The sequence below is a fragment of the Sebastes umbrosus genome, chromosome 6, assembly GCF_015220745.1.
Source record: "Sebastes umbrosus isolate fSebUmb1 chromosome 6, fSebUmb1.pri, whole genome shotgun sequence".
NCBI classification, from domain to species: domain Eukaryota; kingdom Metazoa; phylum Chordata; class Actinopteri; order Perciformes; family Sebastidae; genus Sebastes; species Sebastes umbrosus.
This window is the reverse complement of record NC_051274.1, coordinates 148,458-162,642: the sequence shown is the minus strand read 5'-3', so window position 1 is coordinate 162,642 and position 14,185 is coordinate 148,458. Positions and strand designations below refer to the sequence as shown.

The window sequence follows — 14,185 nt, the reverse complement described above, 5'->3', positions numbered from 1 at the left end:
CCGCTAACTATGATGGAGAACATGGTAAACATACCTGCTAAACAAAAGCATGTTAGCATTGTCATTGTTAGCATGTTTGCTGATATAAGCGTTCAGCTCAAAGCATACAGTATATAGATCAGACAGAAATATCAGTAGCAAAATTACTGGAAAAGTACCTTAAAAGTAATCTTATCAATATAGTTATTAGGGCTGTCAATCAATTGAAATATTTAATCGTCATTAATTGCATAATTGTTCATAGTTAATCATGATTAATCGCAAATTGATTGCACATTTTTTATCTGTTCAAAATGTACCTTTAAGCGAGATTTGTCTAGTATTTAATACTCTTATCCACAATCAGTGGACAAATATGCTGCTTTATGCAAATGTATGTATATGTTTATTATTGGAAATTAATTAACAACACAAATCAATGACAGATATTGTCCAGAAACCCTCACAGGTACTGCATTTAGCATAAAAATATGCTCAAATCAGAACATGGCAAACTGCAGCCCAACAGGCAACAACAGCTGTCAGTGTGTCAGTGTGCTGACTTGACTATGACTTGCCCCAAACTGCATGTGATTATCATAAAGTGGGCATGTCTGTAAAGGGGAGACTCGTGGGTACCCATAGAACCCATTTACATTCACTGATCTGGAGGTCAGAGGTCAAGGGACGCCTTTGAAAATGGACAATCCAGTTTTTCCCCGCCAAAATGTAGCGCCCTTCCCGACAAGCTAGTATGACCTGGTTGGTATTGGTGGTGTTAAAACGTATTTGCTTTAATTGTTTTATTATGGCGTTATTTTTGACAGCCCTAATAGTTATTCATCTTATTTGTTCACCATGTAAAGGTAGGCTTGTAGTGTTAAAATCATCCAGTCTGTTTCGGACATTTGGACTGTTATTGTAGGTTTTTGCTATCTTTTAGTTTGTGCTTTTCCCTAAAGTACATTTATCTCGAAGCTGTGTTGTCATCATGCACTGTGATCACATGTGTACCAGTTTACCCTTTGGACACTATCTTCAAAAGAAAGTCACAGCGCAGCTAGCAGCCAAATTCCTGTGTCATTTGTCACTGAGATCGATAGTGATCACTCCAGTGAAGGCTACAGCTTCAGTGAGCAACACTCTGCTATCCAGCGGTCGGTCCTGGTTCCCTTAATGAGCCAGTGAAAGGGATGACATGCGGGTGGGAGGCTGCCGTTAATCCTCAGTAAGCATGCTGCATGTCAAATGGCCCTAGTCAGAGATTTACAGGCCATTGTTGAGGTCACTGCTCTGTCTCCTCTGGGCAGTTCAGGACTCGACTCCTTTGGCTCTGCCCCGGCCTGGTTAACTATCTGTGGGGGAGGCGGAGGTCTCCGAGCCCCTTGAAATCTAACTGCTGTCCAATATTAACTGCAGCACAAACAGAACAGCGGTAAACAAAAGCAGAGTAAACACACTCCCAAAGGCTTGGAAGACAAACATGGACACAGACACACACACACACACACACACACACACACACATACACACAATCATGTAAGTATAGCAAGCGTCACAAGCAACATTTAGTCAATGAAAAACTTTTAACAAATGATTTAATGGTGGAAATTATTTTATTCGATTCATGAGATTAAATTGAGAAAATGTTCCTTTTTCCCAGCCCAGATGTTGCACGCTGGGATACATCTATTCAGGCCAAACCTCAACACACACACGCACGCACGCACGCACGCACGCACGCACGCACGCACGCACGCACGCACGCACGCACGCACGCACGCACGCACACACACACACACACACACACACACACACACACACACACACACACACACACACACACACACAATGAGTGTTGAGTGTCCCTCACTCTGCCCATGAGGGACAAAGTCTCATCTTTCCCTCCCTCCATCCATCCATCCCTGCCATCCTCTAATCTGTGAGGTCCTGGCCAGGTCCAGCTGTTTGGACCACAGTCCCATCCCTGTCCTTTCTGGGTGTCCCCGCTTTCCCTTTCGTCTACCCCCAGGGGACAGTTAAGACCTCCTCCATCACATCATCCACCACAGACCAAGACTCTCAGCTGCACTCGTCCTCTCTGCTTTTTTAAATATAGGCTGGGATATCAGCCTGGACAGCTAAGAGAACTGGACGCATCCTGGGGATTGAGGAATGTCTCCGCACAGATCCTTCATATCTGTGTGAATCCTCTGAGTAATTGTCTGTGTGTGTGTGTGTGTGTGTGTGAAGATAGATCCCGTATTACTAGCTGGAGAGAGGATCATCTGTCCAGATGAGAGAGTGGACTGAGTTGGAGATGAGCTTTTCGGCAGGGGGGTTTCTATCCTCCTCGGATGGTTACTGCTCCACAGAGCAGCTCCAGTATTACGGTGAGTCCACTGGGACACGTCTGGCTCTGCTTCTGTCTCTTTTGTCTTTCTTTTCTTCTGCCTTTTACTTTCTCTCCTTCTGTTTTTTCTTTGCTTCTCTAAAACAAGTTATGTGACATATACATTTTTACAATAATAGATAAAACACTGAAGATGGACTGCTATGAGAATTTATGCCTTAATTAGACTGTTGGAATGGGATACCAATATATTTAAACCAGGAAGTACAACAAATACGCAATATTCAGACATGAGTGTTCATGCCTATTTTATTTGCTAAGTACTTCCAGTGTTATCAGTCAATAGTAAATTCATTCAAATGATACCGTGTGATGTCATAGGTTCCAATGGCAGGTACAGCTGCTATACTTTGTTTTCTAATGTTGTAAAAGGTTGGTTCACACAAATTACTAACATATTTTCTCACTTAATGCAGATAGTTTTGGTTGAATTTCTCCACGTCTTTTTAGATATTCATTTCTAAGATTTCAGACTCCATTCCAATACAATGAATGGAATAAATAAATATATAACAAAGACATTTTCTTTGTGGTGCCATCAGATAATGACATCTAGAAAATTCATAAGCAACCGTCTCTTTCTAGAATCAATGTCCTCTAACTCTGGGTTGTCCACAGGACACACAGTTGGCCTGTTTCTTCAGTAGAATGGAGTTCCCATGAAAATGTGTTCACAGTTTTCATCAACTTGGCAAATAAAACCCAAACTATCTGCATTGTTAGATACTATCAGTGTTAAACGTGCAGTAGGCAAACTGTTTTTGGCAGCATTGGGCAAAAATTCCATAATAACCTTTCAGCATATTGTAATTCAAGTGTTCTGAGAGAAAACTAGACTTCTGCTCCTCCTCATGGCTCTGTTTTCAGGCTTTAGAAAATCTAGCCCGTGACAGGAGATTTCACAAGCCAATCACAGGTCATTTCAGAGAGAGAGAGCGTTTCTATTGGCTGTGCTCTGGCTGGTGGGCGGTGCTTGGTATTTCCTCAACTGATCTCAACATGACTGCCGGGTCACAAACGTTCTCATTTTACAGCTAAAAGTACACCACAAGATGATTCTGAGAACATTTTATGCAGGAAATAGACATTACAGTAACAGAATATTGATTCATATTTGATCAGCACTGCCTAGTTTGACTGTTTGATCAGAGTAGGTGAGTGATTGACAGCTGCTCAGAGACGGCAAGGCTCCAGCTCGGCTCTGATTGGTTGTTTTCCAGATGCAGATGCCGTTAGGAGCACCGGAGGACACAGAGGCACATGATTTTTTTACCCGTCTCATGCACTACTGTCAGGATATAGTGACCGTTTGATAAAAATAACTTTTTAAAAATCATATTTGCTCCATTTCTACCCACTGCTGCTTTAAGAGAGAAAGTATGTTTTGTTTTGTAATTTAGGTGAACTGACCCTCTGAAGTGACACTATGAAAGGGACGTTTAGTGGACAGGCCCATTAAACTGATGTGACCTCAGTCCTGACTGAATCACTCAAATCTACTCATGTTTATATCCACTATTATTCATCATTTTCAATTTATACTGTACATTTAACATTATCCTATGTTTGTCACTTGTTTAACTAAGGTTACGTAGGCTTCCTTTAAAGGTCCGGTGTGTATGATTTTGGATGATCTATTAGCAGAAACGGAATATAATATTCATAACCATGTTTTCATTTGTGTATAATCACCTGAAACTAAGAATTGTGTTCTTGTTAGCTTAGAATGAGCCTTTCATATCGACATAGGAAGCGGGTCCTTTTCATGGAGCCTGCCGTGTTGTACCACTATGTTTCTATGGTGGCCCAGAATGGACAAACCAAACTCTGGCTCCAGAGAGCAAAGAGAGGGCCTTTCATGTTTCTACGTTACCTGAAGGCCACCATATAGGTTCTGCGACACGCTTGGAAAGGGAGGAGTGAGCGGAGGAATATTCAGTTGTTTGCAATCTGCAACCACAGAGCAAGATGCCACTAAATCCTACACACTGTACCTTTAAGTAAGCGGGTCATTTATACATTACATTGTTACTCAACGACAATGTGCACTCTGTGTGCAATGCAAACATATCTCATTCACTCTCACAGTTGATGAATGAATGGCAACCGTTTATTTACCGCCTTTGAGAACTTGCTGACATGAAAAAACACGTTCTTGAGGTGGTTCAGCCGGCTCGCTGCATTCACAGCACGCAGGGAGGCTGAGTGTGCATCGTAGGATCTATTTATACTGACGTGTATCATCAACAAATTCACCCTGTTGTCTCGCCTCCTGCCCCTTAGAGCTGGGGGGACGAGGGGGGTGGAGGGGGCGCTATGGGGGGTAGTTTGCTGGTGTTGTTTGGCTCCCTAGTGTGCGTGGGACTGAAGGGAAGCTGAGGAGTGTTTAGACAGTGTTCAAATGGTTTACAAACAGTTTGAACCACAGCTCTGTCACATGCAGCGAAAGCAAGGACCCCCCCAAACCATCGCCGCCACAGTCTGGTGAAGACAGGAAACATCTGGAGAGAGAATGAAAGAGGACAAAAGGAAGTGAGGAGGGGTGGCCCTTAAAGTGATGATTCTGACATTTACTCAATCAGAGCAAGGGTGTCGATCAACGAAATACACCAGTTTTCTACATCTAATGTCATTTGTCACCAAAACATCCAAACGAATTCTGGGGTCCAAAATTTGTCAATTTGATGACACTTTGTCAGTCAACAATCTTCAATTAGTCAAGGTTAAAAGACTAATGAATAGTAACAGTGGCAAAGTATTGAGAGTACCAGCCCTTACCCCTTTCCTTTGGACTTGGATAGATCAGAGAGGGTCGGGTTGGCTGTGTCTTTAAGGAGGAGGGAGAAAGTCTCACTGAACACCTTCACAAAATGACGGAGAGACATTTTTCAGCCCTTTAAAGCAGCAGTAGGTGAGATTTGAGCAAACATGATTAAAAAATATTTTTATAAAACAGTCACTATACTGACACTGACACTAGTACATGAGACAGATAATCTGAAAAAAATCATGTTCCACTGTGTCCTCCAGTGTCCTCCGGTGCTCCTAACGGCATCTGCAAGATTTCACAGACTGGAGGAGAACAACCAATTAGAGCCGAGCTGGAACCTTGCCATCTCTGAGCAGCTTTCAATCACTCACAAACTCCGATCAAACGGTCAAACTACACAGCACTGATTAAATATGATTAATATTCTGTTACTGTAATGACTAGTTCTCGCAAAAAATGTTTTCAGAATCATCTTGTAGTGTAAAATTTAGCTGTAAAATGAGAAAGTTTGTGACCCGGCAGCCATGTTGAGATCAGTTGAGGAAATACCAAGCACCGCCCACCTGCAGTACACTACAAGTTGTTTCTGAAAATATTTTACGGGTCACAAACTTTCTCATTTTACAGCTAAACAGTACACAACAAGATCTTTCTGAATACATTTTATGCGATAAGTAGACATTACAGTAACAGAATATTGATTCATATTTGATCAGCGCTGCCTAGTTTGACCGTTTGATCAGCGTTTGCGAGTGATTGACAGCTTCTCAGAGACGGCAAGGCTCCAACTCGGCTCTTACTGCTTGTTTTCCTCCAGTCTTTGAAATCTTGCAGATGCCCTTAGGAGCATCGAGGACACAAAGGAACATGATTATTTCAGATGACCTGTCTCATGCACTACTTTCAGGATATAGTAACCGTTTCATAAAAATAACTTTTTTAAACATATTTGCTCCAATCTGGCCTACTGCTGCTTTAATTACTCCTTTAACAACGCTACAGAGCTACAAGGATCGTTGGTTGGTTTTCCTGTCAAAGCTTAAAGGCGCACTTTAACTACAATTTAAAAGAACATGCATTTTCCACATAATCAGATTGACATTAGCCCTCATCTTCATGCAACATGTTTTACCCTTTAAATTTCCATCTCCCACAGTCCTGAGACTCCTGACAGTTGGGTGGGCTCTCCGTTTAATCAGCTCATAACAGATCCCACAGCAGTCCCAGTCGTATTGGTCCAGCTGTTCTTTCAGAGGCTGCCAGTGGTCACACATGTTTTCTCAAAGGAGACAGGACTTGCAAAACACAAGCTGCCGATCCACACTCAAAGACGTTTTAGTCCATCACAACACTGAATGACCATTACAGACTGAACAAAGCATCCAGAAAAGGGGATCAAAAAATCCTAAATGGTACTCGGAGCTCTCAGCTGCATCCTGTTTCAGCAAGTTCACAAGGCCACATTTCTGCTTTTTATTATATCCCCCAAGAACCATAGAAGCAGTGAAATGACACGAGTCACGTAAGACCACATTCCTATGACGCTCTTTGACTTTGTAACAGCGTCATAGTGTTGCTTGAAATGTTCATTCACATTTCTGCTCTTGCTATTGCACTTGTTCTCGCCATTGTCTTTTTTCTGTTGCTCAGATGTGTGTGTGTGTGTGTGTGTGTGTGTGTGTGTGACATATTTTTACTTTATTTTAACTTTTTATGTTGTATGATATTGACAAGATTACATTTTTGGGAAGGATACCTGCTGGATGCCATGTACTGTATACAGGGAAATGAATAACCAGATTTCTCATGCTCCATGTAAACATCACATCCCAAATAAGATCAAAAGGATACAACTCCAAACCAGGACACTAGTGTGCATGTAAACACACTCATTCTTAAAGGATACATTTGGTATTAGTTTATATTTATCTTATTGTCAGCAAATCCAATGAAAACACCAAAACCAGCAATGTTTTCGTCCATCTCTAAATAGTTTGTGACTTCCCTACCCTGTATGTGGCACTCAGCCCCAAGCCCATTGGCTCCTACAGAACACGTAAACCTGTAAATCCCTGTCACAAATATATAGTTTCATATTTTTAAAAATCACAGTCATTTTCTAAAATAGCTGGTCACTGTAGTTTTTAGAAAACATTACTCTAACAGTAGGAAACAGGGCATTTGTAGGGGACTATTTTCAGCAGTGGCTTAAAACACATTTGGTGCTCTATGAGTATTTCAGGCAGCAGGATAGTGCATGTAGGACTGACTCAAAATATACTACAGTGCCCATGTTCAACATAATGCAGGAAGATATTGTTTGGTTACGGTGTAACCTTTTTTCTCTGAGTGAGAGACTATCTCTCCAGCTTACATATTCCATATGTATGGGGAATGACCTCACTTAGGTCAGGTGACGTGGATACTTATTTAAGACACACCGGCACTGCCGACAACGCCCAGACGCGAGTCTATAAAGTGCATGCGCTGGCATGGGATCATTGCTAGTTTTGATCGTAACGGGTCTCTTAGCGGCCTTATACTGGAGAGATAGTCTCTCACTCAGATAACAAAGGTTACACCGTAACCAAACGTTCTCTATCGTATCGAGACTATCTCTCCAGCTTACATATTCCATATGTATGGGGAACTCTGTAAGACACACCGTGAGGAGACGGTGCAGACCAATAATTAAGTACATCTCAACAGACGAACTATTTACAAATGTACACCATTACACTCCAACCAGTTAACAGGCCCTGCCAGATGCTAAGGCCTCTACTGGGAGAAAAGCCGCTCAGGGCAGCCCGCAAGACGCTAAGCTGACTGAGGGGAGACACTTATCCCCCCAACAGGGGGACCTGATAAAGAGGCCCAGCCCTATGGGCAGGTAGGATCAAGTCACATTCGGGTTGCACCCAGCACCAACTCGCCAGAGGAGGTGCCGGCTGCAACATTTAAGCGGTAGAATCTGGTGAAGGTAGAAGGCGCTGACCATGTGGCTGCCGTGCAAATCTCGTCTAGAGAGGCACCCCGCCACAGTGCCCATGAGGTCGCTACACTTCGTGTCGAGTGCGCACGCACCCCTGGTGGCAACGGCCCATCCGTCTCCCTGTAAGCCTGTTGGATTGTCTCAACAACCCAACGTGACAACCTTGACTTCGAAAGTGGCCTACCCAAGCACTCCGGTTTGAAACAAACAAACAACTTGTCCGTTTGTCTAAACACCTGCGTTTGTTTTATGTACATCGCCAAGGTCCTAACCGGGCATAGTGTCGGCTGTTGTCGGTCGGCTCCCTCCCTCTCTTGAGGGGAGTAAAAATGACGAAGCTCAACTGACAGGCTCATGTGCATTTCCGAGAGTATTTTAAGGAGGAAAGCTGGATTAGGGCGAAGGATCACCTCCGCACCATCCGGCAGAAACCTGCAGCAGTTTTGATGAATAGAAAGAGCCTGCAGCTCCCCTATTCTCCTCGCAGAGGTCACTGCCAGAAGGAAGGCTGTTTTAATTGACAGCCATTCCAGCTCTGCAGATGCACTAGGCTCAAAAGGGGGGCGCTGCAATGCCCCCAGGACGCGTACAGGCCAAGGGGTCCACCTGGTGTGCCTCGCACCATGACAGGAACACCACCCCACCGATAGGAGTAGGCTGCCCTAGTTGAGGGCATCCGAGCCCCTTGGAGGGTTGTGACTACCCGCTCTGGCAACCCCATAGCAAGGAACCCTGTCCTCTCAGGGGCCCGGCCCAGAGCTTGAGCCCCTGCCTGAGACAGCAGGTCTCTCCTGACTGGAAGCTCCCATGGCACTCCGTGCAGGAGAGGTGGAATGCCGACTTAAAACCCTGCCATGTGGGGCCAATTGGGGGCCACCAGAATCACTCTCCTGTTCTCCGCCTGCACTCTCCGAAGAAGAGGCGGGAGAAGGCTGAATGGGGGGAAGGCATACAGTTGGCCCTGAGGCCATGGATGCGCCAGAGCGTCTGTCCCGAGAGGGGGGTTGTCCCTCCCCAGGGAGCAAAACAGAGGGCAAAGTGTCGTCTCCCTGGAGGCAAACAGATCTGCGTCCACTGGACCAAACCGGCGACAGATCTCCGATACAACGGGTTGTAGCCTCCACTCCCCCGGGTCCAGACTTCCTCTGGACAGCTGGTCTGCTGCTGTGTTTGTAGAGCCTGGCACATGCACCGCTCTCAGAGACAGAACCTGGGGGTGCACCCGTGTCCAAAGCTTGTGTGCCAACCCACACAGGAGGGGGGAACCCAGGCCCCCCCCCCCTGCCTGTTGACATAGGCTACAGCTACGGTGCTGTCGGTTCTTACCAGCACATGATGCCCACGGAAACGTGGCATAAAGTGCGTGAGTGCGAGGTGAACTGCTCTCAGCTCCAACACGTTTATGTGCTGACCTGTCCAGTGACCGCTGACACCCCAGCATTTGTGAACTGCACCCCAACCCCCCAAAGAGGCATCTCCTGTTACCAGCTGGCGAAGAACCACTGGATCCAACATGCTTCCCTCTGCAATGTTGCCTGTGTGCTCCCACCAATGAAGGGCCACACGAAGCCTCCGGGTGACCGACACCTCGGTTGACAGGGACCTCTGAGGGCACAACCCCAAGCTCAGGAGACACCTCTGCACAGGCCGCATGTGCAGAAATGCCAAGGGTACCACCTGAACAGCAGCTGCCATCAGGCCCATGAGGCAGAGACACAGTCTCCAGCTGACCTTTGCTCTTAACCAGAACTGGGAAAGACAGGCCATCTGTTTCCCCTGGGCGGGCTCCGACCTGCTTTTGTTTGTGTTGAGGCGTAGGCCTAAACCCTGGATGCTCCAGGAGCATGGACACATCAGGTAATTCAACACCTTGAGGCCCAGACGCCGAAGAGATGCTAGGACAGCATCCATGCACCTTGTGAAATTCTGAGGGGCAGAAGAGATACCGAAGGGGAGGACTCGAACTCGTAGGTCCTGCCCTTGAACTCGAACCTCAGGAAGCGCCAGTGATTTTCCCAGATCTCCCTTCTTTTGGTGTCTGAAATTAGGCGTCTTCGAGGTCGATTGTAGCGAACCCGTCGCCTTGGCTGACTGCCTGTCTCACCCTCGGAATTGTCAGAATCTTGCATCTCAGGGGACGGAGATACTTGCTGAGCCCCCTGAGGACCAAGATTGGTCGGAGTCCCCCGTCCCGTTTGGGGACAAGGAAATAATGAGAGTAAAACCCTGCTTGCCAGTCGCCCTGTTCCACCTCTCTTATGGCTCCCTTGACAGGAGTGATGTCACCTCCGCCCGCAGCAGTTCCCTGTGCTTCGGGTCCACCAATGTAGCCCGAGGAGCTGAATTTGCCAGAGGAGGACTGCACAGAAATTGCAAACTGTATCCCTGGGTCATGGTAGAAAAACTCAGGGACTTGCGTCCAGAGCTGCCCATGCCGCATCTCGTGCCGAGAGGGGCCAGTGGCGGACCCCTAGAGGGTCTCTGACCTTGGCCACGCCCCCCTTTCTTTCCTTGCCGCCGAGCCCTCTGCCTATAACCCTGGGGTTGAGGTGCCCTCTGTCTCAGAGGGCACCTGGAATCTCCCTAGCATAGTGCCGGGCTTCCCTGGCCTGTTGCGACATACTTACCTTTCCGGACCAAACATGGCAGAGGGCTCAACAGGAAACTGTAGGAGTGTGTCTCGGTCTTCCTGCTGCAGCCTGGACTGCGACAGCCAAAGGTGGCGCCTCACTGTTACTTGCTGCTACTACAGCGTGTAGCCGCGGACTACGTGTTCCGTACCCGCCGGAGCAGGACAGGAACACATACCCACACCGGTCAACGTTCGCCGCTGTAGCCGATTTAACGGCACAGCTGACAAACTGCCTCTGGACGCGTTAGCGACTCTCGCAATACGTCCTGGAAGCCCCGGTACCTCGGTCAACCGGATTAGCTGCCACGCAGCACACCGGAGACCTTTACTTTCCAAAGGTAAAGGCCTTGGGCGCTTAGCCCTCTAAAAAGGTGAAGTCTGGCTTCCCTTGTGCAAAGAGGCATGATAAAACAGTCTATGCATGATGCTGGGTCATTTTTAGCCCTCAGTGCATGGTCATATCCTAAGCATGGAACACACCTGTCATGCCCATCCTCCATTGGCAAATTAACACTACAACCAAAACCTGTAGGAATGGCCTGCAGTGTCTGCCATACTGACTGAACAAAATATATATATATATATTTGTTTTAAATCCAAAGAATGCCTCTCTTCCGCACTCTTTGTCTTTATTTTATTTTATTTTCCCCAGAAATGAAACAACTCTCTAATACCCAGGAAGTGATGTCACCAGGTAGCCAGTCCTGTGATAGTTGACCCGGAAGCGGCACATGAGATTGTTTACATCTTTTTTTTTTTTTTTTTTTTAATGTTGGATGCTACTGCCAGCAGCGTCTCTTTCCTCCCGGGACTCAGGTATGCCCGCCCGGCCCTGTGTTCTGGGGTTGTGTTCGGGAGAGAGATGGGAACTTCTCTTAACAGCTCTCTTCTTGCTGCGACTACAGCGTGTAGCTGCGGACTACGTGTTCCGTACCCGCCGGAGCAGGACAGGAACACACACCCACACCGGTCAACGTTCGCTGCTGTAGCTGATTTAACGACACAGCTGACAAACTGCCTCTGGACGCGTTAGCGACTCTCTCAATACGCCCTGGAATCCCCGGTACCTCGGTCAACCGGATTAGCCGCCACGCAGCACACCGGAGACACGGTAACCAGACAGGGACAACAGCAGTCCGGGGAGGCTGCCAGAGACAGACGCCCACTCCTTACACCAGGTAAGTGGACTCTGTAGTGGATGCTGTAACCCTGATATTCTGGTTTGAGTTAGCTTTTTCCTCTTTCTGTATCACAAGTTCTGCACCAAAGTGGAGATCAAAATGGCAATGATCCCACGCCTGCGCATGCGCTTTATAGACTCGCATCTGGGCGTGGCCGGCAGTGCCGGTGTGTCTTAAATAAGTATCCACATCACCTGACCTAAGTGAGGTCATTCCCCATACATATGGAATATGTAAGCTGGAGAGATAGTCTCGATACAATAGAGAACACCCAGTGCAACAGTGTGACTCATTGATGTGTTTCTAATTTTTGAAAACAATGGAGCTCTACAGAACAGAGGAATAAGATAGGGTGTAGCGACACAGATCAGTTCATTGTTGGTTGATAGTCTTTCCATGAGGTTTATTGACAATAGGAAAAATATAGAATATCACCAGCCTTATCCTAAACCAATGGGATGTCAGTTACGGAAACAAAGGCAGTTTCATTTGATGTAATGGGCAGAAAGGCAGCATCAGTGAGGAGGCACTAACCAGGAAGTGGTTGTTTTCCAATTAGTTGACAGTTTTCTAAAAATAATCAAGTGCCTTTTTCATGTGGTCTTAAAATGTCAGATCTAAATGCTTAAATACACTTGCTTGCAGCCTTTTCCAAAGTTTCACACTCTTTTGCTTGAAGTTTGTCAAAGAAAACGGAATCTGATCACAAATCTGAACACAAAATTACAAAAGCCAGACTGAAGTGGTCTACGTCTACAGGTGTACACCTGGAGGGAGCGCAGGTAGTTGTGTGACTCTGTCAAACTTTTGTGATTTACTAAGCCTCTCATTGTGTGGAAAAAAGGCACATAATGGGAGTAAATCAGTGCTGAGAATTTGGTGAAGACAAATTCTCAAAAAAGGGTCTCAATGGCTGAGAAAACAATTCAAACGCGCAATCAAGCGCAGGACAAAGACGAGGATAAAGAAACAAGCGTGCTTCTGAAGGAGATGAAAGTGATTCAGATGAAGATGGATAACGAAAAACAACTTAACAGCAAGGTGGATGGGATGTATGGTTCGCTGGAAAAGATTCTGAAAGGAGACCCTTAGAAGTGTGTTAAAGGTCTCATATTATGCTCATTTCCAGGTTAATAGATGTATTTTAATGTTGCACTAGAACATGTTTACATGCTGCAATGTTCAAAAACCCCTTTATTCTTCTCATAGTGTCTCTCTCACTCAGCCTGCATTTAGCCTCTGTCTGAGAGATCCTGATTTACAGCCTGTCTCCTCCCACTCTGCTCTGATTGGTCAGTGTTTCTGTCAATCAAACGTCCTCAACAACACAACGTCACAGATAGAGAGAGAGAGCAACCTGTAGTTTTGACTGTAAGGAGAGGGAGAAGCAGCTAGAATAGAGCTTATAAACCACTTTAAAGTTTATAAACCAGAAACTTCACCCAGCGCACGTTACCGGAGGAATCTGATCAGAAATCGGCGACAAATGAACAACATCTGCGGTCCAGATTCCAGGTTTTCCTGACGGTTTCTCTCAGGTAAATAATACTATTTATATCTCTGTTAGTTAGCTCAGTGTTTACCTTATGCATCAACTCTGTAAACCGTAAACATACACTCTGTTTTACGTTTGTCTTTACAGATCCATCTGTGAGAAATGACCGACAGAATCATCCCAGAGGAGAGCAGACAGCTGAGAGCAGATAGCTGTGAGCAGATGGGAAATACAGAGCTAACCCGTTAGCATGTAGCTACATGCTAACGGGTTAGCTACATGCTACCGCTATGAGACGGTGTGTAACCACAGCGACCATCAGGGTGGAAAATAGAAGATGTGAAACAGTAGTCAGTTCATTATTTCTGGTAAAAGACACCTGCTAAATGTATGGAAGATCAGAGTAATGGTATATTATTTACAGTAGGAGCTGTCTCTGTGTTATCATGACTACAGACCACTGGAGCTTAGCTTACCGTAGTTTACCAGAGCTGAAAGACTTTCTCCTGTACCATGTCAACATAACTAACTAACAGGTGGGATGATTACAAATGCTGTGTATAATTAATATTGTCATCTGTCTACTCAAATAAAGTTTGACTGTGAAACAGAAATGTGTTGTGTTGCTTACAAGTCACTATTTACTACCTGTACTCTTCTACATGCATGACATCAAATATATATAATATATAAATATCACCTGTTTAAACAGTGTAATTACAT

At 45.6% G+C, this 14,185-nt stretch overlaps 1 protein-coding gene and 1 long non-coding RNA gene across 4 annotated transcripts in view; both read left to right on the top strand.

Annotated features, from left to right (window-relative positions):
• The window catches only part of nr1h5 (nuclear receptor subfamily 1, group H, member 5), a 44,963-nt gene that overhangs the window by 7,329 nt on the left and 23,449 nt on the right, over positions 1 to 14,185 (top strand). For 2 of the 3 annotated variants that reach the window (XM_037773336.1, XM_037773334.1), the window contains exon 2: positions 2,233 to 2,372. In XM_037773336.1, the coding sequence (XP_037629264.1) occupies positions 2,276 to 2,372 (97 nt within the window). In that variant the 5' untranslated portion in view covers positions 2,233 to 2,275. The remainder of the gene's footprint in view (positions 1 to 2,232; positions 2,373 to 14,185) is intronic. The other variant, XM_037773335.1, reaches the window with a different exon arrangement.
• Positions 13,019 to 14,076, top strand: LOC119490123. The gene is made up of 2 exons (XR_005207334.1): positions 13,019 to 13,505; positions 13,610 to 14,076. It is a non-coding gene; the product is annotated as an uncharacterized LOC119490123 (long non-coding RNA).